At 35.8% G+C, this 14,446-nt stretch overlaps 1 protein-coding gene across 1 annotated transcript in view; it reads left to right on the top strand.

Moving 5' to 3' along the window:
* Window positions 1–14,446, top strand: part of LOC144433696 (corticotropin-releasing factor receptor 2-like) — a 103,414-nt gene that overhangs the window by 25,365 nt on the left and 63,603 nt on the right. The window contains exon 2 of the mRNA XM_078122048.1: window positions 3,880–4,075. Coding sequence (XP_077978174.1) covers window positions 3,880–4,075 — 196 coding nt within the window. The remainder of the gene's footprint in view (window positions 1–3,879; window positions 4,076–14,446) is intronic.

Genomic DNA, 14,446 nt, shown 5'->3' with positions numbered 1-14,446 from the left:
TGTGTGAAACATGTATCAATGATAATTGTATTTGGTACAGACACAATGTAACGATGTAAAACTCGCAGACAGTGCTTATTTGGTGGAGACATTGTTTTGACTAACTTCTCAGACATCATTGTGTTGGTTGTGTGGGATAACACCGACTACAGTGAATTTCTCAATACCGTGCAGCTTTAAACCACGCAATAAGAAATTAGACATACAACAATTTAAAGATAGCAAGATTGAGTGAGTACAGTTTCTTGCTACGTTTTGCAAGTGAAATACAGACATCAAATGAACACCGCAAAGGATATTTTAGGCGCCCTTCATCGGATGTGTGATGCCATGAAAAACATTGGTGCCCGAATGTCTGCATGGAGTTGCAATACAATTAAATGGTTTATTTCATTTAGACTAAATGTTGTCATTTTCAGCCAATTAATTTTATAACTTTAACGTACTTTTTTTGCCACATATACGATTTAAAACACACTTATACATGGCAATGTTGTATATACATGTATGTGCTACTAGATGGCCAAAATGGACATAAGTAAACCATTTCTAATTCATGTAAATTAAATGAAATTAAATAAATAAATAAATAAATAAAATAATTAAATAAATAAATAGAATAAATTGCCCAACTCTGCCAGGGTGGCACCTGGCAGATTCTCGTTCAGGACATCCTGGAGAAGCAATTACCAACCATAAAACGTCTAACACAATGCACAAGGTTGGGTGGCCTGGCAGGCAACTGGACTATATAGCCTGCGGTGATCAATAGACTGTTGATTTAGTTATTGTGGTGTTTGCGTAGACTCTATTTTTTCCAAATAACTACGACCTTGGTTGTATTACGCTTCAGACAGACTAGTGTAAATTCATGAAATTGTCATCGTCGCAAACCACGGCCTGTTTTACGGCACCGTTCTTAACTGGATGTCGGAGTGTAGTGGAAGAAATAACAGCTCTGGTTTTTGCGAGAATGGACATTGTTTAAGCCAAACCTAGATCAGCTAGATTGAAAACACGTCTATTTGGCATAACACACTGAGTATTTGCTTTTTTCATATTTGCTCTATATAGCGAGCCACATAGGTTGGTATATTCAGCCATGTGTACATTTTGTCGCTCTATATAGAGAGCCACATAAGTTGGTATATTCTACCACGTGTACACTTTGTAGCTCTATATAGCGAGCAACATAGGTTAGTATAATTCTACCATGTGTACATTTTGTCTATTTGGACAGGACGTCTAGAAGTTGATGTTGCATTTGTTGTAATGGTTATAATTATTTTGTGTTCATGATTACTATTTCTATACTAATATCATAAACTACAGGGTACTGTGTGACTTTAGAATAAATTGAACTATTTGAAAAAAAGATGAGCCGGTATGTGAGTTTCTAAAACTATTTTTAATAACATGAGTCAAATTCAGGGACTACTTTCTGGACGCAGTCACTTGTGAGCTAATATGTTATTCTAGGATGCTCAGAATACAAAGTAATGACGTTATGAGGTAGGTACGCATATTTCAAAAATAAGTACCAGTGTTGTACTCGTGACTAACGTCGATAACGATATTTTTGAATATACGTAAATAAGTAATGTCATTATTTTTTTATTTTATATCACGAGTATCCTTGAATAGCATATTAGCTCACAAGTGACTGTGTCCGGGACCACTCTTTGGTGTCATAGCACAAGGGTATATGTACGTCACAGTGAACGAATACACCATTTGCTTGATTTGACTATTATCGTAGTAAGTGTTCATTAACATCAAAAAACACTTTCATTGATCAAGAAAGATATATAAATTGTGACACTGTTTGTCTAGTTCTTGAAAAGTATAGATATTAAACAAACTGAAGCGGTAATTGATCCGCATAAAAGCAGTCATGGTGAAAATACTTGAACCAAAAAACTACGTTGGCGTCTGACTTCCTCTACAGCTCTAAACCCCCGCAATACTAGACTCCCAGCGCACAGGTTGTGGACATTATATAGCTCAACTGTAGGACTGCATTGTTGACAGTACTTTTATGTAAAGAGCATACTACTTCCTCTTTATGTCATCTAAGTGTGACGGTAAATATCATAACCTTGTTGTAAATTGAACTGAATTGAAAACTGTGGTTCTACGATTTCGAATGAACCTCTTGGTAAGTTAATATATAAATATATAAATATATATATATATATATATATATATATATATATATATATATATATATATATATATATATATATATATATATATATATATATATATATATGAATATATAATATGTTATTACAAAAAAGGAGGAATGATACCGTAATGCGATATCGCTGCCCTTATGGAGGTATCCATGTATACTAAGTGAAATCTAACAGGTTGTATATGATGGCTTAAAACAATAATTTCAGATGTGAAATACACTGTCAGCATTTAATTTTATTACAATGTAAAAAACAACAACGTGAATTTTCGTGAACAGCTTTCTCCCTCCGTTTCTTTTAGGGCTACGTCTGTGACTATCTTTCTATGAGTTTGTGTCTTCGTTATCAATCACTGTGCATCCACATCGCCATATATAATTTCAATTTTTCATTTTGAGTGTCAATCTGTACATGCTATCGGAGCTCGAGAGGTTATGTATCAGATACCACCCATTCTTTAGTTCATACTCAGACCACTATATATATATAGAGAGAGGTTCATATCACCGTGAGTGCCATATCCGCATAGTGACTCAAGACGGTAAACGAATGTCACCAAGCGGCGAGACATTGCACTAAAAAGGTGATTCAAATTGACGAAGAGGTGATGTCAGGTAAAAACCGATTTATCACATGCTTATGGCAAGGAGTTGAGAGGGAACATACGAACAGTGGAGAGATACACAGACTGCTTTTTAACTCCATTGTCACGTGACATTCAGGATTCATGTGTACAGTTTGATTACTGTATTAATCTGTTTGATATTGGACGTCAACGCGTCACATTCACAGTTAAACGTCATCAATATGTATGTATGTATGTATGTATGTATGTATGTATGTATGTATGTATGTATGTATGTATGTATGTATGTATGTATGTATCCTCTTCCTCTCTCTCTCTCTCTCTCTCTCTCTCTCTATATATATATATATATATATATATATATATATATATATATATATATATGATAGGATTATAGGATTTAAAGTTAGTAAAGTCGTCCTTGACATTTGGGTCAATGTCACAGAGAGGAGGGAAAAAGAATGCAAACTTTAAACGTTTCATTATGCATATATCGATCCAATCATTTCAACTGTGTACTCCGAATTCCGTGATGAGATTATTATAAAGTGTAAGCTGAGTATGGTCACTATTGGACAATGATAGCTTTAGAGTTATTATCAAATGCACCGTAGCGGAATATTAGTCCGTTTATTTGTACTACGCCACGTTTTTTCAAGCTGTTAAGGTATTTTCAAGCGTATCAGCTGCCCCAATACGATTTTAACATACATTTGTGTTACTTATATGTAAACTATTCCCACGAGATGATTAATCAATCATCTTGAAGTGAAAGTATTAATTTTCCCTTGTTTCGTTAACAATGCTATTATAATAATTGGCTAGACTATGATAGTAATACGGTGAACATTGGTATTCTGACAACCTTACTACACGGGGGGCTCAATTCTACGTCCACTCTCACTGTTCACGCAGTAGTTGAATACGGTGGTCACTGTAGAAGCGTCTCTTGACATAAGTATCGTTAAAATATACTTTGTATGCCTGTACAAGGAATGTCATCACGTGTAAGTTGATTACGACTGTGCCATGCTGTTCATTATAAATTCTAGCATATAATACTTACTGAATTCAATTCATGTTTTCTTTTCCCAGGTGGTCATTGCTGCGGTTATGGTTATATTTGCTGGAAGTATGACCACTGAAGGTCAAACGGACCTGTACACGTTACTTAATGATGACAGTACACATAAAATCTTCGAAATGTTTGGATTGAACCGGAGTGATCCCGAACACGTGTGTTACTTCCTATTCTTCATCGAGCCATATCCCGATCCACTAAGTAATGGAAGTAAGTCACAATTTTCACCTTTTCACTATGTGTTATATCTATGTACAATACTGTGTATGTGATCGGATACGTGTGCTTCAATATCTTCATAGGGATATTGTTTAACGACAACACTGTCTGTCAAAGCGATGTGTGTATCCTTTGATGTTTACAACAAGTCAGACCAGTTTAATGTAGAATCGTTCGCTTCCCTATTTACCTTTCCTAATACAAAGTTCTTCAAACGTGTGGTTCTGCTCTACGACTATTTCCGTACATTTTTACAACGAACGACATGGTATGAGCTTTCCCACGTATATACCTTATACACGCAAAATTACAACATCAGCATCTTAGGGTCTAAGTCAGAATCAAGATCGAGGCAGACAGACAGACAGACAGACTGACTGACTGACAATCAGATACACATACACATAGAAGGGTGGGTATAACCATGAGGCCCCTGTATCATTTTCTATCATAACCTGCATAATTATACTGTATTAAGATCGTAAATAATAAATTGAATGATCGATACAATATATTCCTTTATATGACAATGACATATGGATTTAACTTTATTAATTATCGAAATGTGATTAATAAACGTAGGTGTTACGTAATCGAACATAGCATCTGATCCAGGAAAGGCACATCCCGCCTACGTAAAGTTTAATTGGTTGACGCACTGGAGCGCATTTTATGACTTGCAAAGTTTATTTGAGTAGAGAAATTATATTTAATCTGTAAAAAAATACATCATATTGAAGATGAAAAATGTCATTTGATGAACCTTGTTGGTTAGGTAAATACGACGGCAAAAAAGTCACTATCTCAATATAGGATGTAAACCAGCTAGATGTTAACTGAATGCCTCTCATAATAATAGAATGTACTTGCGGGAACAGGAAATTGCCAATACATTGAATGCATACAGCTCCCTCTACAGACAGAACCAGGAATTATCTCCCATAATGTTAAATAATGATAATAGTACGCCCGCCAAAATGCACACAATCTGATGTGAAATGGTTATTACCAATATGAATTCAGCTAACCTGTCGTTATTGGAGTGTAAATGCAAACAGTGCACAACTAATGCACAGTTACTGTACTTGTGTTTAAGAAAATGCAAGTCAGTTATATACACATCTGTTTTGTTTCAGCTACGATTAATGATGGTTATTGTTTACATAATGAATAAATATACACTATTGACCTAATGACCCCGCCTGTACACACAACTTACATTACACCATTCTAATGTGTCTTTAAATGAAAGAACAACCATCCATAATCGTAAATATGCAAATGAGATTAATTAATAATGATGAAGTTTCCTCAAAACCCATCTGTTGTAGGCGGAGTACAGTTGATCTTTTTTTTTATCAATTACTATACAAATTGGTCCTATGAGATACAAGCCACGCTGACCATAGATGACATATGTTATGAAGTGATGAACATATTTCCCAAGTTGCATGTCAGACATATTTAGCAACATTGAATGACTTGTTTCTATATCTGATTTATAAATATTAATGTTCGAAATTTTCATGTATGCACTATCCACCTACCTAAGATATACGTGTCGTCTTATTATCAGAATATCCGTGAAATTTCGTGACGTTTTGAGCTACTACCATCTTAAGTAAGTGAGTAATGTGAAAGCCTCATCCGTCAAATGTATGCATCGTATGTATCACAATATCATCAATACATCAACCAAGTTACGAAATTCTGAACAACCATTGATGGAAGCTAACTTACCACTTTGTTGTAAAAAAAATAAATTATGCTAATTAGTTTTGATTGATTTAGTTCAAAAAAGAATAGGCTCTAACCATTACCGTTAATACTGAAATTACTTATTCCAACTTTGGTCTCACTAGCGACCGAACGAACGAGCACGACGGTTTCTGGTCGTGTTTCCACAAGCATGTCATAGATCAGTTCTCGTCACATTTGCATCTCTCGTCAGGAACCCAGTAACGTGATTGGATAAACCATAAATTAGTATTTAACGGCTTTCCTTGTCTGTCTGTCTGTCTGTCTGTCTGTCTGTCTGTCTGTCTGTCTGTCTGTCTGTCTGTCTGTCTGTCTGTCTGTCTGTCTGTCTGTCTGTCTGTCTGTCTCGTCTCATTTATTCAGTGAATGACAAAAGTCACAGAAGTCAACATTATCAGTGTTAGGAATAAACTGGCACTGAAACACATGCACATAAGTATGAATCAGAAGTGAACCTCGTCGAGTGATATATACATTTCAGTTTTGTATAGCTGAACATTGGTTGATACAGCCATAGTATAGAACACAGTACAGAATTGTGACTGGATATATAATGAGACGAGAGCGACAAGAAAAGTCGATGAATACTAATTAGATTAGGACTTTATCCAATCACGCTGTAGCATTCCCGACGAGAAATGCAAATTTGACGAGAACTGGCCAATGACATGCTCGGAAACACGGCGAGAAACCATTGTTCTCGTACATTCAGTGAATGATCGTTATTTGAGTCAGCGATATTTGAGATAAAGATGACATATACAAAAGGTCATACAGACAGACACACAGACAGACAATTATCACAACCTCCCCTTGGGCCTTGCGTGTGGGTGTGAAAATATCATTCTCTCCCATCACACCAGCATTACAAGTTTCCATAAGAGACGTCACTTACTGGTGAAATTCAATGGAAACATTCTTTAAAAGTCAGACAGACGCTCATCGATTGTCGACGCTATACTTTAGAAATTCTATGACTTCTGGGAAACAATTTTAATTGAAAAAAATACCCCTGGGGCCTGTATCCGTGTTATGCAAATAAAATAGTTTGGAACGCTTCATTAGTTACATCGATTCAGAACATGCAGAGAGGGATTAGTTGCTTGCTGATTGGAAGATATTGGAGTAATCAGCGTCGGTAGATTATTTTCATCCTATCATGGCTTCCGTTATGTATATGATGTCAAATTGCACATGTCGATGCGTTGTCATGGATATGACCTTTCATTGGATCCTATATAATGTGAACATCCCGAAATTGTCATACTGTAGTCTGTATTGTAATAACCTTGGTGATCGGTTGCTTAAAAAAGTTAAATGTTGAAAAACTAAACTGGGTATCAGACGATGTTAAGGAATGCCCACACATGAAGAAAACACTGAATGTTACGACTGTGGCGCCCTTGGTTTCGACACAATTGGGACAGTCAGACAATCTAAAACTGCTTATTATTGCATGGATTAGGCTTGCTAAATTGGTGATCATGATGCCTTGGTGATACATATATAATCACACAGTCATCAAGATAATAGAAACTGGAAAGAGACATAGTCGATTAAAATATATGTGACAAGAAAACATATGAAGCTTCGAAGACGATCTGATTGGCAGGAACTAAGAGTGAATAAGATTGGACGAAGCGAAAATGCAGGTGTATAATACAAAGAAAAGAAAAAAACTACGACAGTACACTTAATACTCGACACTGTCCACTTTTTAAAACACATAACTAGTTAGATAATGACCAACTCGAAATATCGTACATGCTAAACAATATTGAATAACCTGTGGGTAAACGTAACTTTACACATAATATGGTACTATAAATCCTATCAAATTGATTTTTGGTTCCGCACCCTAAAATTCAACACCCCAACGGAATGACGATTTCACCAAGTTAATGTACTACTTATGGATACAAGCAACCTCTAATTAACATATACTATGTCTAATTATTGGTATTTTAACAATTTTCAGTGAAAATATTGTCGGTTGTCTGATCGAAAAAATTATGCTCCGGTAGTACAACTTTAACGGACGCCAAACAATCACTGGATCTACTGGCGTTCTGGTTATCTAGATTGAACGTTATACTTTGTTTCAGCCTTAGTTTGTAGGAAGTGATCTCGCCAAAATTATCTGTAGGTGTTGAACAAGTCAGCATTTGAATGTTTTGAGCTATCTAGGTAATTAAAAACGATAAAGATAGTGGAGATTATGGTATCCATGGAAACTAGTTATCGGCAATCAGTTTTCAAAGTATGGATATTACCTGGTTATATGCGTGGATATGATAGTTTTGTACCCAAGGGATTTCCTATCGGCAGCATAATTACTAACACTGATCACAGATGATTAAAAAAGGTAGTTACACATTACCTTCTCACTAATGGAAAATTCATGCTAAGCAGTTTGTGTGACATTCAAATTCATCGGCTTTAAAGCTATGGAGATATGAAGACATGAAATTATGCGTTTATTGTAAATATTCCCATAGGTATCGGGATGGAACCTACTACGAAATATTAATTTTGCATCTATTCAGAATGGCATTGCCCTAGTCTGAGTAGTTTTACACCATTCTATAACCCTTCGCCATGATTGTAAAGCGCAACATTCACACAGCAATCTATTTGGCATGAGTTACATGACGGTGCATATATTTTTCAAGAATATTTCATGTACCACACCGCACTTCTGTAAAACACGCTTACACCATATTGATTTCGAGTACTCGTCATGTAAACAATCAGTGACAAGGCACACAATTAATGACTGTACAGGAATTTACCAGTGGATTGCTATGTTTTAATTTTTCATTAGGTTTTGATATCTTTCTTTACTAGACAATGGTTCCGATAAATACGCCGCTTTTAATAACTTTTCTACGGTAAAGTAGACACCTATGACTTTTTAATCGCTTGATATGCATCTATACAGACAGTACACTCACATTTCTATAAATAAGATTAAGAAGCTATGGTTGTAAATTTTACCTATTACATTAAGGTTTGATAGATCAGGTTTGTAGGCATACAGTGTAACGACATTTAAAGTATTACGTACTTCGTGTATGACGTCAATCTGACAAACTCAAAATGTCTGTTATCACTCATAAACCAAATTATTTAAAAGATTAACCAACCAATCACCCAACCAATTACCCAACAAACAAACAAACAAACCAACCAACCAACCAACCAACCAACCAACCAACCAACCAACCAACAAATAAACGTAAGCAAATACACGTGGTTCATTTTATTTATTAAGTGGGGGTGGGTCATCGACTTATACAGTGTTATTGACCGCTTCTCTTTTGAAAGAACGAATGTTATATGCTTCTTTGGCATAATTGTCACGTCTTGTTCATGCTGAGTATTTTATAATGGCAAATACATGGCCAAGGTTAAACACATCTAAATGTTAACTGAGTTCTCTGTTGTAAGCTTGAGGGGTATTTTACACCGACAAATACATGGCCAAGATCACCTTCATTGCTATATCCTGAATGCTTAGGGGGCTATTATTATGCTATCAACTGGTAGCTACTGTATATATTATACAAACACAGAAACTTGCGCTAACCTTGAAGCCTGTTGAAATGACTGGTTCACTATGCCGTACTAATATTCTTTTTATCTAAATTTTATTCTTATAAACAAACGTGTCAAATCTCTGATAAAACCCACCAACACATGATTTATAAACCGTAAATTAGCATCAACACGCCCGATATGTCATCGTGAAATGATTAAAATGGAGCAACAAAGTTCTCTGTAATCATTCAGTGTATATATATATATATACATATATATATATATATATATATATATATATATATATATATATATATATATATATATATATATATATATATATATATATATATATATATATATATATATATATATATATAACGTTACGTGTCTTCACATTGTAATTCTAGTATAAGGTGTCATCGCCTGGGAGTAGATGAGCTGCTAGACTGTTTGTGTACTATGTGCACACGTATACATTGATGGGAGGTCAATGACTTACTTTAATTGTATCAAATGACCAAAAACCAATAGGTATAAATTGTCAGTCATAAAGACATCGTACCATGGATATTGGTCAAAATCTCTTTAATATTTATCACACGGTCGATAGACATTAAATGCAATCTAAATTGCACTGTCTTGCGAATTGCTGTCTGACTTTCAATCAAAAATGGTTATGACAATTACGAAAGGTGTGGATACCAGAAAATAACAGATGTATCGACAAAATAGCAAACCAAGAGAGGCAATGGTGAAATCAGTCAATTCTGAGAAATAACACAATAGTGGTTTGACCTGCTGTTTCTTGCTCAAGAGGCAACGGCGGTGCTTGTGATATGGTCGAATAAGCCCGAACTATCACATACAGTAAGCTATAGACCCATATATAGACCTGTATATAGTAACCCATAGACAGTGCTGGGTTTAGTCTATCTGTTGACACCATAGTATAGTTCAAACATGTCGGATATATAAATTGGTTCTACGCGGGCTGGAATCAGACAGCACTGCTTTCTAAAGCCGACACTGGCGCGGTTATTGTCTATGCCCTGAGGCTATCGCGAGTCAGCGGTTAAAAAAGTTGGTTTTCCACGTTTTCCTTGGTAACCGGAACGCGAACTCTATTTGTAACAAACAAAACTTTTGACGTTACGGTATTTACTGTTTTGCGTTTCGTAGATGTTCTGTCATCACTTGTGACATGCCTATTTACCAGTATAATTATACTTTACAACAGGCCACTTTACGTTGTCAACAGTCAACAGAATCACGCAACACGGCTGTATCGGCACACGTTGTAATTACCACACGTGGGTAGTTTTTATTTATCAATTTCGCACATCCTGTAACTATCATGTAGTCCTGTGTAATAGCAATTATTGTTGTATTAGATACATACTCTTCTTCATCTTTTCGACGTGTAGATTATTTTGAAAGATTCCCGTATTTGCATACCTGATATAGATATGTATTAATATTGTATTGCTATTCTGATTGTTTAATATTTTTTGTCTAGTAATCTCACTTTGGCTGTGTGCAGTAAAACAGTTTCTTCTGCATTAGAAGTTGTCTGATGGTGTGTAGTAAACGCCATGTTATATGAGTGAAACACCAAGCCTACATCATTTTAACTATAAAACTGCGAACACAACATTACAGCCACGGTGCGTGTGTTGTGTCTCTGTTATTGTTATTGTTAGTCTATAGTTGAAATGTCTATCTTTGTGTCAAAAATAAGAGAAGATAAGCTATAAGATTGTTAAAATGTATAATGTCACGTGTGTGTGTGTGTGTGTGTGTGTGTGTGTGTGTGTGTGTGCTGTCAGTATCTGTCTTGTTATTGTCCGCCATAACAAAAATCATTGCGAAAACATGTAAACAACATCTCGTAATAATAAAACTCGCGAGATATTTTTGTCAAATTTGCATATCTGTGTGTGAAAAAAGTAGAGATCGTGAATCATTAAATCTTGTATGTCATTTCGAATCTGTTTTGAAATGGGCTATTTCATCTCTATGTTGTTGCTAAGATACCACCAACGTCAAACAGTTTTCCCCCGAGATAAACATAAACACTGTCTACGTATAAACAAAAAGTTTTTTTTTTGTTAGGGTAACCCTATTTTTTTTTCTGTTTCGTATTACCCGACCGACCCAAATTTTCAGCTCCGACATCAAAATAAAAGATATATTTATTTTCGCCCTCTGTTAATATTTTGCGGAACAGCGCCCTCGCTGGTAAGAATAAGCAAGTGCCTGGACTGTCGACGTCATCTACAGTCATGGGGGCGACGACGACACTTGTAAAGCATTTCTTTCACGACGGAAGTCATTCAAGTAGGGGGGCTGAGAACATGTCAATTGTGTTGAGAAGTGGGAAAGGGTTTGTTATCAGGAATCCAATAAAAAGAAGACAGAGAGGAAGAAAAGGAGAGGCAGAGAAATATGGAGATAATTTTTATTTTACTTTTTTTTTAAATCGACCGACCGACCCATAGTTGCCATGAATAAGTAATGAGAAGCAAAACAATAGGGTCATCCTTATTACATGTATATGACATCATCTTGATCTACTACTATGGTAGCAGGATATCTTTAACATTTAACAATGGAATAACCAGCAGGAGGTATGCACCCTTCAAAGCCAACAGCTAACGAGTCGATGCTACCTGCCATGTTTTTTCTCTCCAAATTTGACGAAATATAGGCCCTATATAAACGTACGTCATTTTAACTTATCGTTCAGGGCGATTTTAATTAATCGTAGATGTTTATATTTATTTCCTCCACAAATCCATATTACAGCTTAGAGAGTACTGGGACTACTTGTCACGTTTTGCAATGTAGAGGTCGCACTTTACGTACTGGTAACTATATGTACTTGTATGTTAAAGCTAGCTGTCATAATGTTATTATATAAAGGGCACTATATAGTCCACACAACAATTGTCTGTCAAGTGTAAGTAAGTTGTGACGTGTGCTACCATCTGAAGTCCTTTACTCCTCACATTATTGGCTTAGTTTAATTTGAGTTGAAAACCCAACAAAGGTAAAGGAGTTTCAGTCACTGACAAATGTGTAAAAACATCACTTAAATGTAGGATGTGGAAGCTTATCTTTCAAATAATTATGTGTAAATCTGTCAAGCCTCCATTACTACTTAGGGAACTTGACCCAGGAGAAGAGAGAGTTGGTATGTCAGCTACTGAGATTTGAGAGTTTGTAGTTCAAAAGGTACGTTGTGATGGTTTAGTGAAAATAAGGCGGCGGAGGCAGCCATTAGATACGAATGCAAATTTGATTCTGTTCAGCTTAAACGACAACAGCTTTGAAAATCTCGCGAGCATTGCACAGTCAAGTGACTTGTCGATTTAAATTGTTACCAAATTATTCTTGAGCGCAAAGGATCCTGCGCACGTGATGTTTTCCAAGGCAGCGATTTGGACAGATTGGACATGTAGTCCCGAGGGAGGGATTGACACGGACATAGCTATAAACCCACTGGGCCTTACCATTCTTACAGTATCGACAAATCTGATAGAGTAATCCCACGAGTGAAACTCAGTAGTAGCGTGGACAACATTGAATATGAAGCATAGTATAGCATATCATATTAGTTTCAATTGTAGTTCTACTGCTTTCGATGCACTTTGTCTTAGTTTTCGCCTATAACAGTCGACGACAAAGTTTTTATTAAATACTTGAAAAGGGGTTATAAAGGGTTTAATCAATTAATCCAGGAAACGTTGTAGTGGTGATTTTTTTAATTACAAACACTAGCATAAACGAAAGTCAAGTTGGTGTACATGTAAGACCTACATGTAATCAAATCATAGGCCAATCAAATCATAGGCCTTAGATTTGGGATACGACTGTACAATGTATTGAATATTTTAGAATTAAAAAGTGTGCACAGTCTGTTACTGCGAAAAAGTGTATGTCTTCCGTACGTTGAGTGAAGGCTACTCGAACGACTCTTTCACTGAGTCGACTTCTTTCGAACGGAGAACGACTACCTTACATCATCGTCATTGCATGAATATACTGGGCTAGATCTGCAGTTGTTGAAATACAAGATGTAAATGAAACATTTCATCAAAGGAAAGATTGAAAATGAAAGCCTGGAGAAAATTGAAGCAAGATACTACATCGAAGCTGGTAATCATTTTGCTGATATTGAGGTAGCATTATCTGTAATTAATCAACAGTACGAGTGCTACCGAGGGAGATATCGATATATAATGATCCAAGCGCATAACATCACAGTCTCTCCCTATCTGAGTACATCTTGAAATTCCCCTTTCAAAGATTAATACTTGACATGTACATACTTTGCTGCCGCAGGTGTACCCCAGTCCTAAAATGAAATCACCGACAGCGGGTCAGAATAAAAGTAATTCGATCTTTTCCATATCTGCATAGTTAAAATGCATTATTGAAATGGGAGCACACCATGAAAACAGTATCTCAGCAAGTGAAGCGTAGTTGCAATGTACGTACGGTTGTCTTTATTTCCTCTCTTGCTTCGATTCGTTAAACTCACTGAAGTTATTTTTAGAATATATCGGATTAACAATTAAATCTAAAACTCAGTTCTTTCTATTCGATTCAAAAAGAACCTATTGCACTATATTAGAAAATTTATGTTTTCCAATTTATGAGTTTAGCAGATCAAAGGGATCGACTTATAAACGTACTGCCCGGGTAGTAATTGACAAAGAATGCAGGCTCTGTTTTGTTTATTCAGTCTTGTCTGTTTTTCCTCTCCGAATTATTTCACTGACTACAAACTAGACATGTATGCGGGTTGCCGAGAGAATTGAGTTAATAGGTGTTGAAGACGCCGACTTGAAATTTATTGTCACAAGGCAATGAATTTTTATTGAAACAGTTAGCCCTTACCATAGATATAGTAACTGCAACCTACCTATAAAAAGCAAATCGTTTTAGATGTCTGTCACTAATAAGTGATAAATGATTACGTGTAATGATTACGATATTAGGATATCACACGAGCTGGCAATGACAAGGTATCAAATTTTCCAATTACTTTGAACACAA

Source organism: Glandiceps talaboti, chromosome 4, assembly GCF_964340395.1.
Source record: "Glandiceps talaboti chromosome 4, keGlaTala1.1, whole genome shotgun sequence".
In the NCBI taxonomy this organism is placed as follows: domain Eukaryota; kingdom Metazoa; phylum Hemichordata; class Enteropneusta; family Spengelidae; genus Glandiceps; species Glandiceps talaboti.
Note: the sequence above shows the minus strand (reverse complement) of the source record. Positions and strands in the feature narration are given on the sequence as shown.